This window comes from Vombatus ursinus, unplaced genomic scaffold (genome assembly GCF_900497805.2).
Source record: "Vombatus ursinus unplaced genomic scaffold, bare-nosed wombat genome assembly UNPS02015255.1, whole genome shotgun sequence".
NCBI classification, from domain to species: domain Eukaryota; kingdom Metazoa; phylum Chordata; class Mammalia; order Diprotodontia; family Vombatidae; genus Vombatus; species Vombatus ursinus.
Genome location: NW_020955033.1, coordinates 89,698 through 117,404, shown reverse-complemented (window position 1 = coordinate 117,404; position 27,707 = coordinate 89,698). Strand labels below are relative to the sequence as shown.

Below are 27,707 nucleotides of genomic sequence, written 5' to 3'. Positions count from 1 at the left end.
AATAGTATTCCATTATATTCATATGCCACAATTTGTTCAGCCATTCCTCAATTGATGGGCATGTCCTCAATTTCTAATTCTTTTTTTTTTCAATTTCCAATTCTTTGTCACCACATATAGAGCTGCTATAAATATTTTTGTGCATGTGGGTCTTTTTCCCATCTTTATGATCTCTTTGGGATGCAGACCTAGAAGTGGTATTGCTGGGTCAAAGGGTATGCACAATTTATAGCTCTTTGGGCATAGTTCCAAATTGCTCTCCAAAATGGTTGGATCATTTCACAACTCCACCAACAATGCATTAGTGGTCCAATTTTCCCACATCTTCTCCAATATTTATCATTTTCCTGTTTTGTCACGTTAGCCAATGTGATGTGATACCTCAGAGTCATTTTGATTTACCTTTCTCTAATCAATAGTGATTTAGAGCATTTTTACATATGAGTATAGATAGCTTTAATTTCTTCATTTGAAAACTTCCTGTTCATATCCTTTGACCATTTATCAATTGAGGAATGACTTGTATTCTTATAAATTTGACTCAGTTCTCTATATATTTTAGAAATGAGACCTTTATCAGAGACACTGGTTGTAAAAGTTCTTTCCCAGTTTTCTGCTTCCCTCCTAATCTTGGATGCATTGGCTTTGTTTGTGCAAAAAACTTTTTAATTTAATATATTCAAAATTATCTATTTTGCATTTTACAATTTTCTCTCTCTTGTATGGTCATAAATTCTTCCTTTCATCATAGATCTGAAAGGTAAACTATTCCTTGCTCTTCTAGTTTGCTTGTAGTATCAGTCTTTATATCTAAATCCTGTACCCATTTTGACTTTATCTTGATATAGGGTATAAGATGTTAGCTATAGCAATTTGTGAAGAGAAAGAAATCAAAAGAATTAGAATAGGCAAAGAAGAAACAAAGCTATCACTCTTTGCAGATGATATGATGTGTATTTAGAGAATCCTAAAGAATCAAGTAAAAATTACTTGAAATAATAAATAAATTTAGCAAAATCAAAGGCTATAAAATAAATACACACAAATCATAGGCACTTCTATGTATTAATAACAAAGCCTAGCAGCAAGAGATAGAAAGAGAAATTCCATTTAAAATTTCTGTAGACATTATAAAATGTTTGGGAGTCTACATGCCAAAGCAAAACCATGAACTATATGAACACAATTACAAAACACTCTTCACACAAATTAAAGTCAGATCTAAATAACTGGAAAAATATCAGTTGCTCATGAGTAGGCCAAGCTAATATAATAAAAAGGACAATTCTACCTAAATTAATTTCCTTATTCAGCACCATACCAATCAAACTATCAAAAGATTCTTTTATAGAGCTAGATAAAAACAATAACAAAATTCATCTGAAAGAACAAAAAGTCCAGAATATTGAGGGAGCTAATGAAAAGAAATGAAGGGAAGGTGGCCTAGCTGTACCAGATCTTAAACTGTATTATAAAGCAGCAATAATGAAAACTACTTGGTACTGGCTAAAAATAGAGTGGCGGTTCAATGGAATAGGTTAGGTATGCAAGACTCAATAGTCAATACCTATACTAATCTACTATTTGATAAATCCAAAGACTCCAGCTTCTGGAATAAGAAATTATTATTTAACAAAAACTGCTGGGAAAACTGTAAAAGCGTGTGGCAGAAACTGGCCATATGCCATCTTTAATAATACCTCTCCCCACTAACCTTTAATCTTCCCCTGTCTACTGGTTGCTCCCCTACTGCCTATAAACACACCCATGTCTCTCTCATCCTCAAAAAATCCTCACTGGATTTGTCCATCCCTGCTAGCTATCATCCCATATCTTTTTACACGTTCTTGGCTAAACTCCTTTGAAAAGGCCTTTTTATAAGTTGTGTCTTTACTTTGTTTCACTTCACTCTCTTCTTAATTCTCTTCAGTCTGGCTTCTGATATCATAATTCAACTGAAATTGGATTAATTTCTTAATTACCAATGATCTCTTACTTGCTAAGTCTAATTCTCAATTCTTATCCTTCTTTACCTCTCTATAGCTTTTGACATTGTTGATCATCCTCTTCTCATTACTATCTTCTCTCTAATTTTTTTTTGTGACACTCTTATCTCCTGGTTCTTCTTCAGTCTGTCTGAGCATGCCTTCTCAGTCTCTTTTGCTGAATCTTCATTTAGGCTATGCCCATTAATCATGAGTGATTGCCAAGACTATCCTAGGCCTTCTTCTCTTCACTGTCTATATTATTTTGCTTGGTTGTCTCATCAGTTCCCATGGATTCAATTATCATTTCTATGTAGATGATTCTCAATTCTACTATCCAGCTCTAACCTCTCTCATGATCTCCAGTCTTTTATCTACAACCACCTGTTGGACATCTTGAACTGGATGTCCTGTACATATTTTAAACTCAACATGCCCCAATTAAAGTCATTCTTTTCTCCAAACCCCCCCCACTAGACCTCCCCTCTTCTTAACTTCCCTATTACTGTCAAAGATACCACCATCCTCTCAGTCTCCACACCCTCGACCTTGTTGCAATCTTTATTCCTCACTCTTTCTCTCTTTCTCCCTCCCTACCCCCCAATCTAATCTGTTGATTCTACCTTTTCAACATCTCTCATATATCCCCTTTTCTCTCCTCTGACACTGCTGCCATCCTGCACAGGTCTTCATCACCTTATATCTGTACTATTGCAATAGTTTTCTTGTTGGTCTCCCTGCATCAAGTCTCTCCCCACTTCAAGACATCCTCCACTCTGCTATCAAAATGATCTTCCTAAAGCACAGGTTTGGCCGTGTCATCCCCCTATTCAATTTGCTCTAGTGGTTCAATATTGTCTCCAGGGTCAAATATAAATCCTATGTTTAACTTTTTGGCAATGGGGTTAAGTGACTTGCCCAGGGTCACACACTAGTAAGTGTTATGTGTCTGAGACTGGGTTTGAACTCAGGTCCTCCTGAATACAGGGTTGGTGCTCTATTCACTGGGCCACCTAGCTGCCCCCTATGTTTAGCATTTAAAGTCCTTCATAACCTAGTCCCTTCCTACCTTTCTAGTCTTCACATACTTTGCTCTCCCTTCCTCTGTGATCTATCATTCTGGCCTCCTTGCTGTTCCTTGCACAAGACACTCTATCTCTAGACTCTGTGCAAATTTACTGGCTATCTCCCATGCCTGTAATTCTCTTTCCTCATTTGTATTCCTGGCTTCTTTTAAGATCTTCTAAATCCTACCTTATCCTAGAAGACTTTCCCTATCCTCTTTAATGTTAGTGCTTTCTCTCTGCAATTATTTCTCTTTTATCCTACATAGATCTTGTTTGTACATAGTTGTTTACATATTGTCTTGGGGTATATGAGATATTCAGGGAGGACTAGCACCTCTGATATGAGGGTTTGTTGAAACTTGTTTCAGGGCTGCTCATACACCTTTGGTGTCTACCTGTCATGCAACTCTCACTTGTGGTTCCAAGAAGCTATAGCATGCACAGTGGCCACACCCTGGTAAAACTGTCTTGGCAGATGGGTTATACCAGGTTGAGGGTAACTAACAGACCTCAAAGCCATCTTTGAGTTAGGGGGATGTCTATCCCAAATGTGTGAAAGTTTCCTCTGCTGGAATGGCAGAAGAGAACAATTTGATCTAACAGCCATGAGGGTGGCTGAAGCAGTGCTTAGAGCTTGGTCAGACATTGATGATACCAAGGTCATCCACTGCATGCCAGAATGTCTCCAGTCATCTTGACTTTTGTCTTGCCACTAGATTCTAATAACTCTGGAAGATAGAGTGAGGCTGATGACTGCGCAACTCCACATCACTTAAATCCAATTCATGTGCAAGTCAAGGCATCACCCATGTCATTGGTCCTCTTTGAAAATGAAGAATGAACAACCTCCCTCATTAGACTTTCAACTCCTCGAGTACAGAAACTGTTTTTGTATTTCTTTGTATGCCCAGCACTTAGCACAGTGCCTGGCATATAGTAGACCCTCAATAAATACTTGTTGACTTTACTTGTTGACTTAAGAGCTTTCTATTCCTCTTAGGCTGATGTCCTTATAGAATTTTAGGCCATAGGATCTTCCCTATTCTTTCTCTTAACCCTTTGGAATCTTCTTTCTTCAAATCTGATTTATTTGGACTGACTTCTCTCCTCAAAACTAGGTGATATGCTTATCTGTATCTGATTTTCTTCTCCTCTGTCCCCATTTGTAACTTAGTGTGGTCACTTCCTACCAAATTTTCCATTATTTCTATCCAGTCACTATTTCTTTTTTTTTTATAGAATAAGATTAAAAATATGATTTTTCCCATCAGTTCCTGTATCTTTTGAAAAGTGAATTATCATAAATGCAAATCAGCAAAGTATTAGGTGCTTTATTTTTTGATGGAAAGAGTTCCTTAGCATATATATGAATATTGGATTTTCCCATTACTATTCTGTGATGCCACCATGCTAAGTTTGTAATGTGTTTTTAATACTCCTACAATGCCTAGCACATGGTAGGTGCTTAATAAATGTTCATTGATTGACTTATTATTTTTTCTAAGTGGTCTGTAGCATACCATGGTAATGAAATTATTTCTCTTTGTGCTTTCATTTATCTTCAAATCAATATTACCCATCACGTTTCCCCATTTTGTTTATAGATTTCTTAATATGAATAAAACTATTGAAAACTCAATACTTCATTGTCTTCTCCCTGCCCTCTCTTCTCTATTATATGCCTAATATATAATTTATTTCTTTACAATATATTTCCCACTTAGCCCCTTTTCCTCACTTTCAGTGATATATCTCATTTAGATCCTCATAACCGTACTAGGTAGCCCCGTTCACTTTTTGGCAGCCTAAATTTTTAGAAATTTTAATTACTTTAAAATTTAATTAAAAATTTACATTAGATTTACAATTTTAATAAATTTTAATTTAATTTAAATTTCTTGACATCAAACCTAAATTTGACTCTGTAACTTTGACCCATTTTTACTGGTTCTGCAATCTAAAATCAAACAAAACAAGTTTAATCCTAGAATTTTCCCAAGAATTGAAGTCATGCTCACTGTATTCTAGTTTGCAGATTTTATTCTCTTGCCTTTCTGAAAATTTATGCAACATTTGTTGTTCTACAATATTGTGGTATCTCTGCTGTTTTATTTCACGTAGAGTTGTGTGTGGCTCAGAAACCACATCAGCCAGTTCTTCTAGTAGCTGAAGATGTCATTCACTTGGGTCATCAAGAGTGACAGGTGCTCTCTTACTATCTCCTTACTTGTCTTGGTATCAACTCTGTTAGTCATTTTTGTTCACTTATTCCCAGTATAAAGATCATTCTTTTGGCAAAGAAAACAGAAACAAAATCAGTATTGAACAGCTCTGCTTTCTCTCTTCTGTCAGTTATCATAGTGCCATATGTTCCAAGAAAATCTTCTGATCCTCTTTTTTCTTCCAGTATTGCTAAAAAAAAAATCCCCCAAAGCAAAACTTGTTGTTGTTATTCTTACCTTCCCCCTCCAGCTTCAACTTATACTGAATTTTAGTTAAGGACTATATAACTATCTTCTCTTCATCTTCTATTACATGGTCTTAAAAAAAAAAGCCAAAGTAATCGGTGAGTTTTCTGTGCATGCACATTGGACCCATAGTGAAAGCTTAAAAAATGTTTGTCTGACAAATCTCATTTTTCCTTCTCATTAGAATGTTTTAGAATTTCATCCTTGAGTATCTCCTGTGTCTTCTGAGCTCACTTCTCCTGTATCCTCTTCATCTGTGGAATCTGACGTATTTTACCTCTGAGCTCTTTGAAATATGTATGTATACTTGTACATATATGTATATCTAAATGTGTACATGTATATCTGCTCATGCATAATAAATGTTGATGCATGTGTATGCTATGCATACATATATGAACAGACACACACAATACATATGCACATGTGTGTATATGCACATACATGCATGCATGTAGTACAAAAGCAGATGTATCAAATTAAGATTACACCTAGATTTTCTCTCCTCCATTGTACCTTCTAGGAGGAATGGTCCCTTCCTCCTTTAGGTTCTCATTATTTTCGCTGCAACATCTAGTTTTTTCTCATTAATAAAAATCAGATCTAGAATATGATTTCCTCCTGTTGGTCCTTCTTTTTTAAAAATGAAGTTATTAGTAAGGCAAGTCAAGAAATTATTAGGTTGGGGCAGCTAGGTGGTGCAGTGGATAGAGCACCAGCCCTGAAGTCAGGAGGACCTGAGTTCAAATCTGGCCTCAGACCAAACACTTGACACTTACTAGCTGTGTGACCCTGGACAAGTCACTTAACCCCAATTGCCTAAAAAACAAAAAAAAAAGAAATTATTAGGTTCTCTGCTTGTGAGAAAGAGTACAATTAGATGTCTAAATCTTTGAAATCCTTCACCACTATGATATCATGTCTCTGTGCCAGGCTTATGATCTGTTTCTCTAATTCCTCATCCATTTCCTCTTTCTTTCCAGGTTGTCTGTGGAATATTTCCATGACAAAAATCACATCAATTTCTCCCTCCATTGATCCTCAAATTACTCTATATCATGCTTTCTCTCTCTGGCTCCTGGATATCTGCACATAAGCAATATATTAATATAAAATGCCATCCCACCAGCTCTCTTTTTACCTATCCTGTTTCTTTTGAATAAGACATATCCATCAAGCGCGTTGGCCCAGGGACAGCTAGGTGGCACAGTGGATAGAACACCAGCCCTGGATTCAGGAGGACCTGAGTACTAATCTGGTCTCAGACACATAACTCGTACTAGCTGTTGACCCTGGGCAAGTCACTTAACTCCATTGCCTAGCCCCCCACCCCAAAAAATAGAGCCATGGCCAAATCATGGGCTTCATTCCACTATGTGTCAGTGGGATGAGGCTAAATTTGTCTTCTTGTGTTAGGACCTCTAGTTATTTTTGTTTCAGGCTTTATAATTTGGGCATATGTACATAGACATTAGAGGCCATGAGTTTTACTTTCGACTAAACTTGAGTTTTGTCGCTTGTGAACTTCTGGGTTTCCCAACTGCTACCCTTTCTTCTTTGTAGCTATTCTCTATAGTATCCAGCTTAGCACATAATCATAGGAAGTCTTCTCAATCCTCTAACCTTTTTAGTTTAATGTCCTTTTGATTAGATTAATAAGATCTACAACAAATACATTCTTACCAGCCTTTGTTAGGTGTCTTCCATCACTGGCCAAGAAGGTTTCAGCTCTTTATTTTAAACCATTGTTCAGAAAACCAAATTCCATTCTCATGTAGCATCTTAGCCAACTGTTCACTGCCCAAATTAATTTTTGTCTACTATATCCCTTGCTTTTAGTGGACAAAAGTAAGAAAATCACAACTAGTTCCTTGTTGTCATTGATTTCTCATCTAAGACTTCAAAATGATTGACAATAACTTTAAAATTTTTTCCCCTATAAATGTCATAACTTTCTCTAAGGAGCATTTAATGACCTCTCCTTTATTTGTATCCCTAATTGTCTCAGTATGCATTCACAGAATAGAGTCTAAACTTGTTTTATTCAATTAACAATGCTTTTGTTTCTCTTCTTCCAGTTGTTAAGTATATTGTTTCTGTATACACTGGAGACCAATGGGGAGCTGAAACTTTCGCCAATGTTTATATCACTCTCTATGGACAAAGAGGGGATTCAGGTGCTAGGAAGTTATATCAATCTTTAAAAAAAGGAGATTTATTTCAAAGAAACAAGGTAAAAAAAGTTGTCTTATGTGTATTTAGTGATCTCTCTCTCTTGCTGTTTTTAAATAAGTTAAGAAAATTGTTGTTGCTATGCACGGTCACATGAAAATATGACTTAAACAGGTGTCTTGAATTTGTCCTTTAAATCCCAGAGTTGGTTTTTGAATTATCAGGTTATATATCAGACTCTTATAATGGACAGAGAGTCAAATATTAAAGAAAACACCCTACATGTGAATAAGCAAAGGAAGTTTATTGTAAGCATTTGGGGTGGTGGGAAGAGGGTAGGAGGAGAAGAGAATATAATAAAGAAGCACAGGCAAAAGATATATCCAGTGGCATGATGCTAAAATGTGAAATGTGATAAAGCAAGAGTAGAATTACTCCATTCATAGGTTGTTTCTGTTTTCTTTTCCGAGGAAAATAAATTTTGTATTGAAAATGATAGGAAGAATGGTTTATCAGTAAGTAATGGAAACCCAGTATAACGTAGGGAGAAAATAAGCAGGCACCTCTCTGCTCCCTATGGGATATGTTCAGTCATACACCCAGAGAAGTCCAGCAACCCCTTTCCTTTTTATAGTCTAAATCAAGACACTTGTTTCTTGATACTTCTTCACTGAACAAAGTTTGAATCTCCTTTTCTTGGGTTCTCTTTGACTTACAGATGTGGTTTTTGTTCTAGGGGAAGCATTAATTGCGTTGACCACATATTAATTATAGAGTTCACACACTTGAGCTAGTTCTTAAGATTAGCTTTTAATACTAGAGTTTTTAGCCTGGTGTCCATGATCTTTTTTAAAAAAAATTAATGATTATAATGTAATGGTTTTCTTTTGTAATCCTATTTTTTTTTACTTTATGCATTTAAGAATATTACTCTAAAAAGGGGTCCATATGCTTCACCAGACTAAGATGATTAAGGGGACCAATACACACACACACACACACACACACACACACTCACACAAAGATAAGAATTCCTAACTTAAAAGGAGAAGATGACATTGTATAGAGTACTGGGTCTGGTGTCAGGAAGACCTGAGTACAACCATGGCCCTAGACACTTACTAGCTATGCGAGCCTAGGCAAATCACTTAACCTCTGCCTACCTCAGTTTCCTCAACTGAAAAATCAGGATAATAATAGCACTTATCTCCCAGAGTTGTTGAAGATGAGATAAAATTTGTACAGCACTTAGCACAGTGCTTGTTGTGTACTATGTACTTAATAAGTCCTGCCTTCCTTTCTACCTTCTTCCCTTCCTCCCTTCCTCTCTTCCTCCCTCCTTTTCTTTCTTCTTTTCTCATAAGAGGCAAATCCAAGCAATAAGTAGGAGATGCAGGGTGTGAATGACTCCAGGTTCACTGTTCTTCCCACAACATTTTGCCTCAAATCTAGACAAGATGTCTTTTGTAAACCTTATGTAATGTCCGATATGAAGAATCATGCTGACATATGTCTTCCATTAATGTTGGAAGCTTTTTAATTTTGACAGTTCCCATCATTAAATAATAGTTTATCTTATGGAATATTATTTAGGAATTTCAGAATTCTGAGAAGAAACTGTACATCTCTTTTCACTAACAATTATATTTTTGTAATTTTTTAAAAAATACTAAACAGTCATAGGATGGTTTGTAATTGATTTTTAATTTATCATTTTGAAAAATTCTTAGAAAGAAAAGAAAATTTTAATAATAATAATATAATTATTAACAACAGCATCAATAGCCAAAGAAGTTTCTTCATTGTCTACTCTCCCTTTCTTTAACCAGATTTGTCATTTCATTAGTATATGGAGGTATTGGTTATTGTCATCAGTATATATTGATGCCTTCTCTTCAATGAATAGTTATAAAGGGTTACCTAGTGCACTAATAAATTAAGTGATTTACACTATTGATTAGAGAAATGCAAATCAAAAGAATTCGGAGATACCACATCACACCTATCAGATTGGCCAACATGACAAAACAGGAAAATGATAAATGTTGGAGAAGATGTGGGAAAATTGGAACACTAATGCATTGTTGATCAGTTTTGAACTGATCCAACTATTCTGGAAAGTAATTTGAAACTATGCCCAAAGGGCTATAAAAAACCCTTTGACCCAGCAATAGTACTTCTAGGGCTATATCCCAAAGAGATAAAAAAATGGAAGAAGGACCCACATGTACAAAAAAAATATATAGAAGTTCTTTCTGTGGTGGCAAAGTATTGGAAATTGAGGGGATGCTCATCAATTGGGGGATGGCTGACCAAGTTGTGGTGTATGAATGTAATGGAATACTATTGTTCCATAAGAAATGATGAGCAGGTGGACTTCAGAAAAACCTGGAAAGACTTACATGAATTGATTCTAAGTGAAGTGAGCAGAACCAGGAGAACATTGTACACAGTAACAGAAACATTGTGTGATGACTAACTTTGATAGACTTACCTCTTCTTAGCAATGCAAAGATCCAAAACAACTCCAAAAGACTCATAATGGAAAATGCTATCCACATCTAGAAAAATAATGATGGAGTCTGAATGCAGATTGAAGCATATTATTTGCTCTTTCTTTTTGTTTGTTTATTTGTTTCTTCTTTCTTGTGGTTCCTGTCATTGGTTCTAATTATTCTTTATAACATGACTAATGTGAAAATATGTTTAATATCAATGTATATGTAGAGCCTATATCAGATTGCACACCATTTTGAGGTAGGGGAGGGGAGGGAGGTGGAGAAATTTTGGAGCTCAAAATCTTATGGAAGTGACTGTTGAAAACCAAAAATATATTAATTAATTAATATTTTTAAAAATAAAAGTAAACTACAAAAAGAAATTGAGTGGTTTACCCAGAGGCACAAAGGAAGCAGTACCAGCTAGATGTACATCCTCCTGACTCCAAAGCCAGTTGTATGTTTGATACTACTGTGCCAGTAATATCAAACTCAAAAAGAAACATATTCATATGGGCTGCATACTGACTTAGAAAACTACAAATTAGCATTATTTATATTGTATTGTATTTTTTATTTTGGTAAACATTTACCGATTATATTTTAATCTGTTTTGGATAGCACTCAGGAGTTTTGCTGACCCTGAGTTTGATATTTCCTTACTATGACAGGTTGTATCTCACTAACTTTACTTACTTTTAGGAAATTGTATTTATGAATTAATCTATCACCATGACAATTTTGTCAGAAACTTCTCTAAAAGAAAATTATATCTTTCAGTCTTGGGATTATTCAAAATTAAATATTATATAAACATTTATTTAGTTCCTACTGAATTATGAACCTCATGTAAAGCTCTGGAGAGATACAAGTTTAGATAAGACAGAGTCCCCACCTTTACTGAATTTAATAGAGAAATATACAGATATGGATCACCACAATATACAATATTACATGAGAAATTCAATAGAAAGTGGAAAAAAAAACAAAGTGCTTGAGATGATCTAAGGGGGAGTCTTTCAGAAGAAGTGGCATGTTGCATTGTCCAGTAGAAAGAAGAGTATATTTGGCATCCATAAGACCTGGTTTCAATTGATCTCACCACTCCGATGCTACTGCTCTTTCCAAGGACAAGAATGATGTATTTTAATATTAGAGATTTTTTAAATTTTTCGTCTTCATTTCTGATCCTATCTTTTCATTTTCTCCTCTCCATTGAGCCATCAGTTGTAACAAAGATTAAAAATGAAAAAAAATCAGCAAAACCAATCAACATATTAATCATATCTAATAACATATGCAATACTCCATGCCCATAGTAGCTCACCTTTGAAAATAGGTATCATTTATATAGCACTTTAATTTTTGGAAAACACTTTATATATTTTACACTTTATATATTTATATATATTTATATATATATATATATATATATATAACACTTTATATATTTATATATATTATATTTATATATATTTATATATTTATTTATTTATATTTTTGATACTGACAACAAACTTGTAAAGCAGAAAATGTGTCATTTTATAGTTGAGGAAACTGAGGCAGAGAGAGGTTAAGTGACTTACCAACAGAGGGTCACAAAGATAAGAAGTATCTGAAGCATGGCTGGAACCATGAACTTCTTGACTCTAAGCCCTGCAGAAAGAAGTAAAGGAGATATTCTCAGCTCTTCTTTGGCATCAAGCTTAGCAATTATAATTACACAGCATTCCAATCACTTTTTCTGTTCTGTTTACATTGCTGAAATCATTGTATATATTGTTTTCCTCATTTTGCTTACTTCACACTGCATCAGTTTATATATCTTACCATGTTTCTCTGGAGAAGCTCTCTGTCATTTGCTTTAAATGCTCCATCTTATTATTTATATTTTTATATTTTTCCCTTTGAGAGCTCTAATTTTAGTCTTAATTTCCACTTCTAATTCTTCTTTTAATTACCTTATTTTTATGAACAATCTTAGAAGTTCTTTCAATTTTTTGGCTATAACTTTTGGAGTAGAGGGAGAGGTCTTAACATAGTTATTAAAGTGCTACCCCTTTTATTTGAAATTTTCAAATCAATTTCTTTTAGTCCACAGTATTTAGCCATGGAATATTTGAATCTTTTCACTATTTATTTTCATTTTTTTTCTAAATAAGTCTCTCTACTGGTTTCACTATAATGCTTTTCCTGTCATGAGTTCTTTCCTGCTTTCTCTTTATTTTTTTTTTGTTCTTTCCTTCTTTATTTGTAATATTTTTATTATTTTGAGATGATAGAAAGCTAAGATTAAGCATGACCTCTCATTCAGTCACTCTACTGGAACTCAACCATTTTCCCACTTTTCTATTTGACATTGGATCACGAACAATAATACAAGTCTCCATCCTTTTCAGAAGCAACCTTTTTTTTCTTGTCCAGATCTTTAGGGTTGGGCAAATTCATGAACCTTTGTCTACCAAGGAATGGAGAAGTCTAGCTGAATTATTACTAAGCAGGAGACTCTGAAATGCAATGTCAGACATAGTAGCATTGGATGCAGGGTTAAAGCTAGGAGTTTGAAGGTAGGAGATGGCAATATAACCTTGAAAAATTTCCTTAAACTATATGGGCCTCAGTTTTCTTACCTGTAAAATGTGGATGTTGGACTAAATGGCCTCTAAAGCCCCTGCTAGCTTTGGATCTATGATCGCAAGATTCTCTGATATTTTTTTTTTCTTGAAGCAATTTCATCATGGGGAATTCCTTCCTGGGACAATAGCATTAGAAAAAGTAGCAAGATAATAAAGTGTCATAAAACTTTTAGCTTTTTTGATATTATTAATAAAATCTAGGAGGAAGAGATAGAGAAATTGTATTCAAAATAATTATAAGATTCATTAAATATCTAGAAATTAACCTATCAACCCAAAACTTCACGGCTCATGATTTGACTGAGCTAATATAATAAAAATGATACTACCTAAATGAATTTATAGATTTAGTCTGTGCCAATGAAGCACTTTCTGAAGCCAGTGTCTCATTTTAATTTTTTAAATTGAATCCCTGGAGTACTCTAAATAAGTTACAATATCTTCTGCAAATACAGATCATTTTTGCTCCTCCTTGTTTATGATTAGTCCCAAAATCTATTTTTGTTGAACTTCTACAGCTAGAAACCAAGGGATTTCTTTATAGAACCAAACAGAAAGATAAAAAGAAATCAAGAGAAAAAATGAAAAAATAACAGAATGGAGGTCTAACATTTCAAACTATTTTACAAATCATTAGTAATTATAATTTTGGGTATTAATTATAAAATACAAAAGTAGGCAGGTAAAATAAGCAAGACTTGAACTGAATGAAGGAATGGATAAAAAAGCATTCAATAAGTACATTCCATGTACCAGACATAGATCTAAGTAATGGAAATCTAAACACAAAAGTGAAATAAACTCTGTTTTCAAGCAACTTGCCTTCTATAATGGTAAATTACACACACACACACACACATACATGTACACACACACTTGTACGCACACACTCACACACTCTAGAAAATGGTGTTTTAGTTTAAAGATGATATTTTAGTTTGAAAAGTCACAGTGACAGTGAAAGTATAGATAAATAAGGCATTCAGTTGACACATCCTTTCCAGGTACAGTGATAGTATTATTTTTATTAATGTGTCCAAATCAGGAGATGGAAAGTAGAGAGCAGAGTACATGTACAGCAGCAGGGCCTATAGCAAGGTGGCCCAAGTGGATGGTTGGATAAAATGTGAAAGTCAGTCTGGTCTGGAGCTGGCTAGGTATAGTGAGCTTGGTGAATGTGAACACACTAACCAATCAAGGTAACTCATGATTCCTAGGTGGAGCTCCAGATCTGAGAGGATTAAGTGCTTGGTTTTTGGAGGTCTGGTCTAGAAGCAAACAAATTCATGCCTTCATGTTCAATAAGCTCAAGAACATAAACTATGGGAGGAAGCATTCCCTTTTCTATAAGAACTAGGGGTCAAATTAGAAAAGAGTCTTCTGAAAAATAGGAATAGTTCAGCAGCTTATATTATATTTCATGATGAGTTTCAAATGGACGTGATCTAAATATTTTAAAAGTTACAATATTTTGGGGCAGCTAGGTGGAGCAGTGAATAGAGCACCGGCCCTGAAGTCAGGAGGACCTGAGTTCAAATCCGGCCTCAGCCCAAACACTTGACACATACTAGCTGTGTGACCTTGTCACTTAATCCTGATTGCCTCACTAAAAAAAAAAAATTACAATATTTTTAAAAAATGGAAAACAGAAGTAAGTACCATACAGTTCTATGGATGAGGAGAGAACTTAAAACAAAACAAAGAGTAAAAGAAATTACAAAAGACACAATACACAATTTGTACTATATAAAATTTAGAGCTTTTTTCATGAACAAAATCAATGCAAATATAATAAAAAAGGGAAATTTCCAAATTAAAAAAAAATCTTTGCAATAAGCATCTCTTGTGAAAGTCTGATTTCAAAAACAAAATGAAGAATTGTCTACATGTATACGATCGAGATCCTACCCTTGATAGGCAAATCATCAAAGTTAGTGAATTTTTCAAAAGAAGAAATGTGAACTATCAACCATCATATGACAAAATGTTCCAAGTCACAAACAGATAAGAAAAATACAAATTAAGACAACTTGTAAGTTTACTTTATATCCATTAAAAGTATGAACAACTCCCTTATTGCATATTTGAAGTATAAGTATCTGAAAATCACATATTTAAAGCAGATTTCATTATCTTTTTCTCCAAATTCACCCCTTTTGTGAACTTTCTTCTTTCTGTTGATAATAATACCATCCTTTGTCACTGACTTTTGCAAACTCAAATTTACCCTCTACCCCTCATTCTCCCTCATCCCAATCAGTTGAGAAATATTATCAGTTTTGCCTGCACAACATTTCTTGCATTTGTCCCTTTATCTCTACTCACACTACTACCACCCTATATCACATTCCTATCATCTCTTGCTTGATTTATTGCAATGGCTTCCTTTCTAATCCCCTTGTTTCATACCTTTCCTCCTTCCTAATCAATCTTACTCTTAATTCCCAAAGTGGTACTCCAAAAACAAAGGTTTGATCACATTACTCCTTGATCAAAATCTCCACTGGCACCTATTACTTTATTACTTCTAGGATAAAATTCAAATACCTTCATTCTACATTTCTAGTCTTTCAAAACCTGGCTCCAATCTACATTTCCAAGTTTATTTCACATTATATCTTTTAATGCATGCTACTCTCTAGATAAACATTGTTTTCCTGTTGTTCTTTACCGATGGAATTCCTTCTTCTGTATCTCTGCCTTTTCACAGGCTATGCCCATACCCGAATCATGCTTCCCTTTCAAATGTACCTTTTCATATCCCTAGCTTCTTTCAAAGCACAGATCAAACACCACCTCCTCTATGAGACCTTTCCTGATCCTGCTACCTATTAGTACCTTTCCCTCAAAATTACCTTATTTTTCTTTGTAACTATTTTGTTTTTATTTATATGTGTGCATGTTTTTCTTCAGTAGATTGTAAGCTGCTTGAGGGCAGGAACCGTTCTACTGACCAGGGTTGTTGTGAGGATCAAATAACACAATATATTTAAAGTGCTTTGCAAAACCTTAAAACTCTATATAAATGCTAGCTATCATTATACCCATTGATCCTTTTAAACATTTGATTTTGACAGCTGGATTTATTCATTGTTGAAGCTGTTTCTCTGAATCACTTGGAGAAAGTGCTTCTTGCACATGATGGAGAAGGTTATGGAGCTGGCCTTTATTTAAAGATGATAACTATTCAGGAGTCCAAAGACCCAGATATTGAATGGGTATTCCCATGTTGGAATTGGCTGGATTCCCATTTGGGAGCCTGTGCAACTATTTCAGAACTGAAGACTATAGGTAGGTCATCACAGAATAAGACCTGAACAAAACAAAATGATTGTAGATATTTGAGAACTAATAAACCAATTCTAGAATTTCACTTCTAAAGTTGATTATTGTTTATATGTTTAAAAAAAAGTCTGCACTTAACTATACTTGATTCAAGTTTTTTCAGCCATCTCATTCATGAATTTATCCAACATTTATGAAGGATCTATTGTATACTAAGTACTAGGAGAGGAATAAAATTTAGATAAGACACTTTCTCTTTCAAGGTGCTTGCCATTGAGGAGGGAGCTGAGAAACAAACAGAAATTACATGACAAATGCCTTAGAGATTTTGATGCAAGGAAAAGACTATTAGGAGGCCACAGGTTCAAGTACTGACTCTCCTACTTAATACCTGCGTGACATGGAGTAGTAATACATTTAACCTGTCTGGGCTGCAATTTCTTCATCTGTAAAATGAGTGGGGTTTGGGAGAATGGAGTAGAAGTTATCTTCTAGGTCTAAATCCATATACTTATTAAAATAAAGGTCTATGTGAGGTTTAAGGGGAAAGATAATTATTGATTGGGCAGCTAATTTTTAACAAATCAATTGGATCTTTAGAAACTCAATCAAGTTTGACTGTCAAAAATATCAACTATTTTATTTAGCACTGACTTTCACTGGAACATTATCAGGATGGATTACTATTTTTGATAAAAACCAATATAGATCTTCAGTAAAAATTAAAACAAACAAACAATGCCACAATTCACCCTCAACTACATTGATACCTTTTGGTTCTCTTGTGAAGGAGGAACAGTTAAAGGATCAACACAGCTTATCTTCATATTATGATATTCTAGCCTAGAACTGTAGAAAAATCAAAAGTCACACTGGGCATTCTGAACATGTGTAGATATTGAGCATTTAGTATTAGTATTTGATCTAGTTAATAATAAGCTTTATGCCCTTTGTTGCTTCCTTTGGCACCTTTTAGTATATACTTATATCCAGTGGTTCTCTGCATGCCTTTAACTATTTGCTGAATCAGAATGATATTGTAGATAGAGTATTGGATGGGTAATTAGGAATCCCTGGTCTATAGTTCTATTTCTGACACTTTTTACTTATATGTCAGTGAGAAGGTGATTTCCTTTCTATGAGATTGGATTTTTTTCATTAGAAAAATGTTCCTGACAATAATACCTGCAATATCAGCTTTATAGCATCATTATTAATTAAGATTTAAATGAGATAATATGTGTAAAGCCCTTGCACATATTAAAGAACTTTATAAATGACCTCTTTAAATTACAAGGAACCCATAGAAGTAGAACTTGACTGGGTAGAGATCACTGATCTATGACTTTTAAGCCATTGTAGTAATAATAATAAAAAAAATTATGATAGTGATGGTAGTGGTGATAATCTCCTCAAATCCCCATACAGTCTCCAAAACATGAGGCAGAGGAAGGATGGCAAACTAAAGGAATGACAGCCAGGGAGTATATACAATGAGAAGTCGGTGTGCCCTGAGTTCACTATTAGAATTGTAATGTTCTGGTAGGTATCTTAAAATGCTGACCAATTGATCACCTGGCAGTAAAATTGATTGTGTTAGCCCCATGGCTAACATGTTAGCTGGCTCCAGAGTGAAGATTTTATATTGCTTTTTGTCAATAATATCCTCAGTTCTAAGTTATAAAACAATAGGCAGACCATTAGTGCTCATGAAATAGACTAAAAATAGCAATGCTTTTAGTATATGCTATTATGACACCATAAAAATGGAAGTGGAATCTCACCAGTTATAGAAAAAAAATTCATAGTGGTTTTGGTCAATAATATCCTTAGCTTCTGGTTATATAGCAACATAGTGTAGATCAATGCAGGGCAATCATAAGAAAAAATGCCATTCCTAAACCTAGATAAGCTGAGAAAAGAGAAAGAATTGAGTAGTTATTTAATTCCAAAGACAGAAAAGTTGAAGAGCTTAAAGGCATTGAAGAAACTGCATAAGACAAAGCTTCAGATGTGCTATTCAATAATAAAATGGATGGAGGAAATAATGCTATTATCCTGAATGATGTTCCAAAGGAGAGGGGTATACTTAGAATGGAATTCTAAGTATATTCTATAATTGTTACCATGTTGAAGCCCACAGGAGGAAAACATGTATCCAAGAATGTTCTTAAGGATCATATGCTACCATGGCAGAAATAGCTTAAGAACATTTAATGAAGACAAAAACATACAAATGTATGTACATACAAATGCCAAAAGTTTAATCAATGTTTAGCACTAGAAAACATGAATACAAAATTTCCCAATTAAAATCTTTGAAAAAGAAATAAATGCATATGTCAAAAGTAAGCAAAAGTTTATCAGACATTATTTACTTGGCAATTGAAAATATAAGCCAAGAAGTTAAGGTAATTCAAGGAGTAATAGCAATGTAAAAAATCAAGATAAAAAATTCAACCTTAATAAAAAATATTATATAGAACAGGGATTCTTAACCTGAGGTCCATCAGTTCTGATAGCTGTATTTCAATATAATTTTTTTTGTAATTCTGTTTTTTATTTTATGCATTTATTGTATTCCTAACTTTTCATGTAATATAAAATCCCTAAAAGAGCAGAGAACAGAATAAAATGAGCTAATTAGTACAGTGGGGGTATTGAATGCTTTTACAATCTAAACATCACTGGGTCAGCACCTCTATGTGGACTGTGAAACTTCTGACCCTTTCCTTATATCCTGCCATTATACTTTGTTTTTTGTGTTGTTGCCCCCAATTAGGTGGTTAAGTCCTTGACAGCAGGGACTATATATATGCCTTTTTCTGTTGGTATTACCAATGTTTTGCACTGTATGGTATGCAGTAAGTGCTTAATAAATGTTTTTATTTAATTCAGTCATTGAATAAAATAAAAGATCAGCTTGCATCAAACACAAAACAGGAAGCTTACATGCCATTAATATAATGAATGACAGAATGGTTACATCAAAGGCAGCAACTGAAATTCTAGTCTCTTGGTGAAACTGGAAGGAAGCAGGTCTAGATAAGAGTCATAATTATATATTCAGATGATTCAGTGTTGCATGACTTGCTAACAAAGCACTTTACCAGTTTCCTTTGGTAAGCCTGGTGGAAGCCTGATATTATCTTTTTAAAAAGAAAACATCATATGCCCATTAGTAAGAGATAAAAACACTACCTACCCCTCCAAATATAGGCAAATTATGTGCTTTTATCCTTTATACTAAACAGTCACTATATGAATCTCTAAAAAAAAATCTATATAGAACCTTACAAGAAAATAAGATTTTGGCTGAGCATCAAAAAGGGCATGCCAAAAAGACATAGGACATTTATTTGGTGATTATTGAACAAATCACACAGAAGCACTATAGCATTAAACTATTTTTTATTGATTATTTAAAAGACTTTGATTCAATTCTGCACTCATGGCTTAGTCATGATTATAAAATACACAAAACAGTTTTAAGTATAGTGAAAATGCTAGAGGATTTGACTTTTATGTAAAAAACTCTATCAATAGAATAATATAAAGAACACTTAGCATAAAATGTTTTATCTTCCAGGGAAACAGTTGTTTCCACACTATATTCATGCTTGCACTTAAACCCATTATCAGTACTCCTGAGTGAAGGAGAGTCATAGCAAAACATGTTATTGATCACTCTATGTATAGAGACAAAATCAAGTTGTATGATCCTACTAAGAAGCACATAAAACTTCATCTCTTAAAAAGTTTCTCCAATAATGTCTAATTGTCATTTGGATGTGATAAGTGTAAGATTCTTAGTTTCTCAGTTAAACTGCAGAATTTGAGCTTTATGCTTTTAGGCTGAATTGAACCAATGGATGAAGGTAATGCTTACAGCTCCCTTGGGCTTCTCCAGGAAAGAATTATCAAGGATAAGGCAATAAGAAGAAAACTAAGGCTGTGCATATTAAGAAATTGTCTGGCATCCAGAAATAAAACAATAAAAGAATATGTTTGGAAAGATTAACACTTATACAATACTCATTTTGACATATACATTTGGTATATAAAATGGATAACAATGAATCTATAATGTGTCCACCAAAAACCTACACAATGCAACTCAGGGCTCATCACCCCAAGGCAATTATAAAAAGATGAATGGATACTTCTTTATATAAAAGGAAGAATGGGATTGGTAGATACTTCCAGAGCACATAATAGGGTAATAACTTACTTAAATACTTTTGGAATAGAATGATATCACTTCAAAAAACAACAGCAAAGATAGACAAGAGGTATATGTCACTGGATTTACTGAATGTAACCAACAGTGGTTTATCTTTGGACAGAAATTATAAAACAGCTTAGATACAAGACTGGAATCCAAAGGCACTCCATGGGTGACATCCATATTAACTCAATCAACAGTATGTCAACAAAGGAGCATCAAGCACATGTCTGAGTCATGAAGATTTGTTCTTAGAAATGATGAGATTTATGATAACAACTCAGTATTAAGTCATTGCCATCAGAAATTATGGAAATGCTAGTCATAAGACAGCCTATGATACAGTGAAGAGAGTTCTGGGCCTGAAGTCAAAAAGACCTGAGTTCATATCTGGCCTTGGAAACTTAATAGCTATGTGACCTTAGGCAAATCATATAACCCTCATTTACCTCACTCATTAATAAAATGTGAACAATAATAGTACCTGCCCTGCGGGGCTGTTGAGAGGTTCAAATGTGATATTTTGTGAAAAGCTCTTAGCATAGTGTTATACAAATGCTTATTCCTTTCTTATTCCATTAGGGGGCTCAGACGTAAAAATTGGTTCAGATTATGGAATTAATTCATGAGAGCTATATCACATAACACCTTGTGAAAATTTGACAAATATTGACAACTAGGAAAACATGATCTATATTTGAGAATTATAGATCTTAAGCTTATTATCCTTTATCAGCTAATAGACAATAAATCCATGTTCAATAAGTACAAACCCTGAAACATAATAGAAAATTAAAAACTATACTGGCATCAAAGCATGATTACAGACAGAACTATGGGACATTACACTGACCAGAAAAAAAATAAAAACAACATTTTTAACATAGGTTACCATATAAAATATTCCTTACCTTCAAACTATATGAGGATAAAAAGGTTTCAAAATATATAGATCTAGCAGAAAAAAATTAAGGCCACTCAGAATAATATGAGGTGCATACAATCACTATTGTCCTATCTGATAGGATAGGTATAGGATAGTTATCCCAAATATGTTTGCTTTCTTTTTTTAACTTAATTTTATTTTTTTTATAAACTTATGCAGCAAAATGACATTTACATATACAGCAGACACACAGAATAGGATTTTATGAAACAGGGAATCTTTCATTTCATTCAATCACATGCTTTTTAAAAAATAACAAACTCTCTATGTTAATTTAAAAACTTCTGCTTCTCGTGTTTCCTTCTGAATTTCCTTCTGTTTTCTTTTGTGCATTTAAAAAGGTTATAATGGTCTTTAGCTATTGTTATTCCTTGACAATCCTTTCCACCCCTACCCATTGTTACCTCTAGACAACCACCCCATCCCAACCAAGAAGAAGTGGGAAAAAAACCCTCAAACCTTATAACAAATATGCACAGTCAAGTAAAATGAACCCATGCAGTGGCCAACTCCAAAAGTGTATTTCTCTGTACCTTGTGTCTATTACTTTTCTAACTGAACTGGGGAATGTGCCTGATCATAGGTCTCCTGGAGGTATGACTGGTCAGTCATTGCTTTGGTCATAATTCTTTAGACTTAACATTTTTGTTTTGTTTTGTTCTTTGTCCTTATATAAATTATCCTCCTGGCTCTGATCACTTCACTCTGTCAGTTCATACTCCCCAGGATTCTCTGAAATCTTCTTTCATAATTTCTTACAATGCAATAATATTCATCCCACTCATACATTTATGTACAATTTGTTCAGTCATTCCCCAGTTATTAGTAGGAAATCTAAGGTAACTCCCTTAGAATCTAGTTGTTTTCTGTTGTTTTACCCCCTTTAATATCCTCTTCAGGGTCAAGAAGTTTATTTTGTTTATTACTATTGCCTCCCTTGTGCTGTCCTTCCTCTTGACTTGCCTGTCACATCCACATATGCTTCCATGTTGAACTGAATGCTTTCCTATGCAAACTGATTGTGTGCATATATGTGTGCATGCAACACTCCTTGGTCTTTTTCAAATAAGAGTGAAATTCATGATGCCCAACCTTTCTCCAATTTTTTCTAGCATCAGCCTCCACCCCCTTCTTCATCCCTTTGCACAAATGTGTTCTTCTTTTTACCCTCTCTTTTCCCTTTTAAATCCTAAGTACAGAAACAATTCCACCTTCCCATCTCCCCACAGATATATACATTCCAACCAGGGTCTATATTTCTTTTTTTTTTTAAATTTCTTAACTCCATAAATATGCTTGAAGATATTAAGGCTTTGAAAAGACATTTGTTTCTTTTCCCCTATTACAATGTCAGCACTGTATCATACAGCTTCTTCCAATTGTTCAAATAAATTTATCTTCTCAAATTTCTCTGGGCTATTATGTGTACATGTCATATTTCCTACTTATCTTTGATCATCATAAATGCTTAAAAGATCTCTCTTTCATTAAAAATCCCTTTTTAATAGAAATTATACTCAAATTTCAGAGTAAGTTATTCTTAGTTGTAAAGCTATCTCTTCTGCCTTTTACAATACTATGTTCCAAGATCTCTTTTCATTTATAGTAGGACTTGTGTGATCCTATTTTTTTTTTTTTTTTTTTGGTATTTGGATCACTTCTTTGTGGTTACTTGGATTTTTTTCTTTGATGTGAGAGCTTTAGATTTTGGCCAAACATTTTTCCTTTTGAGGTTTCTTTCAGGAGCTATCATTTACATAGAGCCTAAGGTTTACAGAGTACTTTACATATGTTATCTTATTTGATCCTCACAACAACTTGTGTGGTAGATACTATCATAGCTCAATTTTACAGATGAGAAAACTGAGACTGAAGGATATTAAAGTTATTTTTCCAGGGTCATACACCTGCTCAGTGCCTGAGGTAAGATTTGAATTCAGGTTTTCCTGACTTCAAGTCCAGAACTCTATCCAGTATACTACTTTGTTGTCTGCGGTCTAACTGACTTTTAGGAAATTATTAGTAGATTATTTTCATTTTTACTTTGTTCTCTGGTACTAATGTATGTATAGTTTTATTCATGATTTATTAATTTATGATGCTCAAAATCATAGTTTTGGGGAGTCCAATGGTCCTTAAATTATCTCTCTCTTGCCTATTTCTCAGGACAGTTTTTTTTTATATCAGGTCAAATTTTCTTTCATTTTTTCCCCCAATCTTTTCATTTGGTTATAACATTTTTTGTTATCTCACGAAATCATTGATTTCTGTTTTGTCTATTCTAGTTTTCAGGGAGTTTGTTACCTACGTAAAGTTTGCTACTTTCTTCTCTAAACTCTTTATTGTCTTTCCAATCTTGTCCTCAAGGGATTTCTTTCATTTAAAAAAAAGCAAAAACAAAAAGCAAACAAACAAAAAAAACCAACTCTTGCTTCATTTTTTCCCCTGGTTATTGATGTAGTTCTTGTGAAAAATTCATTTTTCCTTAAGTCTCTGCTTGCAGTTGTTATGGAGTTAGATTAGCAATAATTTTTCATGCTGATTGGTGTTCTTTATTTACTCATCTCTTCAGCTTTTGTCCCTGAACTGCGACTTTGTTTTAGGCCCTCTGCTGTGTTCTTGGTATAAGTAGTAGGCCCCATTTGATCTCAGCCTGGGTCACTTATTTTGCACTGACTGCTACGTCCTGGAGTTTGTCCTCCTTTTGAGGCAAAATTGAGATTCAAACTGCCTCATATGGTTTCTCAGTTACAGAGGCCTGATGTGAGAGATGGGCCCCCATGTTGGTGTGGTCATCTCTGTATTGGACACTTCCATCTACCACTCTATTGGTCTCCCAAGGTCCCATGTGAGGGCTTTCTTCGTTCTTGGTGCTTCTGGACACAGAACATTGTAGGCTACATGTGTCCCTGGCCATCTCTGGTTACATGGTACAGCTACTCTGAGTTGGTCCTGGCATGCCTGGCCTGGGTCCAACTAACTTTTACAGAGTTACCAAGGTAGAAGAGGTCACTTTCTGTAGTTTTTCATTGGATTTCTTGATTATTTAGTATTATGTGAATTTGATGGTTTTGGTCGAGTATGAGTATGAGTATAGGAACTGAGTAGCCTGCTACCTGCCAACTGAGATAGTTGCCTCTATAGGTGGCAAGCTACTCAGCTCCCACATTCATACTCTAGCAAAATAATAAAATTCACATTTTATTCACATGTGCTTTAATTAACAAAATATTAAATATGAAAGAATAATAGCAGAATAGCTACTTCTTCTTGTACCATTTCTATTTGAACCCCTTTAAAAAGAAATGCATCAAATAATGATGACACTATTAACAATAATGACAATAAAGTTGATAAAATACATTGCTATAGTACTTCAACATTTTTAAAGTAGTCTCACATATATTACATCATAATATCATCACAACCAACCCTGTGGACTAGGCAGTGGTGTTATTTGCACATTAGATGAAGAAACTAAGTCTAAGCAAGATTAAACAATTTGCCCAGTGTTACATTAGATGAAGAAACTAAGTCTAAGCAAGATTAAACAATTTGCCTGGTGTCATATTACAAGTGTGCTAATGCACTTTCAAAGCCACATGGTTGAATATTCTGAAATTGATATTAGTGGCAATTCCATGGGACCTTCCTAAGTAGGTAGGTCTGAATCAAATACCCTGAGGTGTCTGACAACCTAGAGTTCTAGATTTCTATGTTGTGTTTCCTATTAATGTACTCATTTTGCTAGGTGAGGCACAGTTTACTTTTATGCTCATAAATTGAGCAATGGCATTTGTTCCTTGTATTACTATCACATTAATTTTCCACATAGTGCTCTGATTATTCAAATGATTATTAAATATAGAATAGTCAGAACTAACCGAGCCTTTTAACTCTTGGGGGGAAAATAATGATAAGTATCTAAGACTGTAGGATCTGAACAGTATGCCAAGTAGCTTAGATTTCTTCCTGAATCATCTTTGCCTTTGTAGTAGTGGTTGGAATGCAGACTGCATCACAATAAGGTGATATTCGGGGCTGTACTCTCTTTATAAGGCTAACCTTGAAGGTCAGAAAGGCTTTCTTTGGCAGTAGCTGTTCTCCCTCAGAGGAAGAAGTCAAGAAAAGAACAGAAAGCTGTAGAACCTCAAAACTGAGCACCAACTTCTCATTCATCTCTAATGAAATTCTGGGTCATCAGAGGCCTTTAGAGAACCTCCCATTATTTAGAGCTGCCATGGCCAATTAATGCCAATAATAAGAGACCACTTCCAAGCATATTAATTAACTCTGTTATTTTGATTGAAAAGAACAGTCAATTCCAAGGACCCTTTCTTGGTGTCTCTAAATACTGTGAATAATAGTTTGGTAAGCAGTCAGTGGCTAGTTTGAATGAATTAGCTAGATATTCCATACTCACTGAACTGAGTACAGTAGTCATTTTAATGTATGTGTGTGTGTGTGTGTGTTTTCACAATTTCTCGTTTGCAATTCCTTTCCTTTGCTATTTTGAAGGGAAGAGCTTGACATAAATTCTTTCTCCTATGATGAGTTGTTATTTGAAGACAGGGTTTCTTAATCTGTGGTCTATGAACTTGTTTAATTTTTTTTTTCATAACCTTATCTCAATGTAATTGCTTTCATTTGCAAACCTATGTGTTTTTCTTGATTTATCTTAAAAAACCATTCTTCTGAGGAGTCTACAGGCTTCTCCAGACTGATAAAGGGGTTCATGACACCGAAAAGGTTAAAAACCCTTGGGCTAGGGCCTACTCTAGGTTACTTGTAGAGTTTTAAAATAGTAACCGGACACCAAGGTAACAAATGCTATAAAAGTTAATAAAATAAATCCTAATTCTGCTTAAGTAGACAGTGTTTTGAAGTGATATGGTAAGTTTCTCTTCTATTGATGGTTTTCTAAGACTAATTTTAGGGATGGTTCATGCCCTCCAGTAAATAATTTTCAAAAGGAAAAGTAAAAACAACTTGACAACAAGGAAAAAAAAACACTTGAAAGCTAAAGTTTAAAACACATAAGAACACTCAAATGTTGCATCCCTTCAGAAATAAAAGCAATACTACATTGCTCTCTTCTGAGTAACTGTTGCCATAGATACAGCATAACCTGCAAATAGAGTTTTGTTTATACTCTGTAGTGTACAGTCTCTGGTTCAACTGTATTATGATTTTCCCTTGTGTTTTCTTTTCTCATTTGATCATCTTTTTTTTTTTAAGGGAAAAGACTGATTTGTAGCCCTGGGCAGCCCCTGATCAATGGGCATTCCCCTGGTTCATGGATAGTGGACATCACTGGATCTGGGTTGAGCACCAAAGAAGAGACAATAGAACTTGCCCTAGTCTTTTATGGACATCTGAATCACAAAAAGTTGGCACTTCACATGACAGAAAATGAAGCACAAATCAAAGTATTTTACCCTTTTCTTATCAACAAAACATTTTGTTAGAGTGAGAATTCCACTAACTCTTGGTGAAATCATTGTCTTACAATTATTAAGGCTCTGGTGACCATGCTGAGGGATGTTCTGATTCACATTTAATCTTCTCCTCCTAGTTCTTTTCCTTTCCCTGCCAGATGTGTCTTTGTCTCCTCCTTTTGCCTTAAATCCCCTTTGCTGCCACACGGAGACTGTCTCCATGACACCAGACAACTGGTTTGATTAATATTTTGACTGAATTGACAGGTTACTTTAGCATCATGGAAAATAACCAAGGAGAGCCTTCCCTAGTGAACAGAGCTAGAAGAACCCAAAACCACCTCTTTTGAACAAAAATGATTTTAATGATGAGATATTTCAGTTTAGTTTTACAATGTACAGAAAGACACTGGAGAATAGAACACCCTCCAAGTGTGCCTTTTCAGGAACAGAACATGCAAACCTGATTGCTTGTAGATATTTGGGAGGGGTTGAGAGGAATGAACAGGTTATTTGGTTTATAAGCTCATTTTCTCTTTTTCCTCCTATTGATGAATACTCAGAATTCTTCAGAGATCATTGCCTTACTTTGAAACAAAAATGTTCCTCAGAATTTGGGACTCTTAATACCAAAATCTTATTTCCAGAATTTTATTTACTAGAATTTTATTACCAAGTAATAGGTATTCAGAATTATCAATGTAGACTGGAAAACCTTATATTATCAATCTGAAAACTCTAAGTGATTTCTGAGAAGGAGTACTTTGAGATATCTAGGACTGAAAAAATAGGGTATTACTCTGTGCAGTTTTGAGTAGGCAGGTAAGAAACTAAGTGGATTTTACCAAGAAGACTTTCCAAATTACTTAAATATAAAAGTTTCTAATCAAGCATCTCATGTACCCCTTTGAATTAATTAGCATTCACTCCCTGCCTTTGCAATATATCTCCCTGATTGAAGACTCTACCACTTGGCAATTCTGGAAC

The 27,707-nt window shown here is 34.4% G+C and overlaps 1 protein-coding gene across 1 annotated transcript in view; it reads left to right on the top strand.

The window, feature by feature from the left end:
- LOC114031725 (lipoxygenase homology domain-containing protein 1-like) overlaps positions 1 to 27,707 on the top strand; it is a gene marked incomplete at its 3' end in the record, with an annotated part of 576,714 nt that overhangs the window by 460,121 nt on the left and 88,886 nt on the right. The window contains exons 34-36 of the mRNA XM_027846874.1: positions 7,599 to 7,753; positions 15,904 to 16,117; positions 26,521 to 26,711. Coding sequence (XP_027702675.1) covers positions 7,599 to 7,753; positions 15,904 to 16,117; positions 26,521 to 26,711 — 560 coding nt within the window. The remainder of the gene's footprint in view (positions 1 to 7,598; positions 7,754 to 15,903; positions 16,118 to 26,520; positions 26,712 to 27,707) is intronic.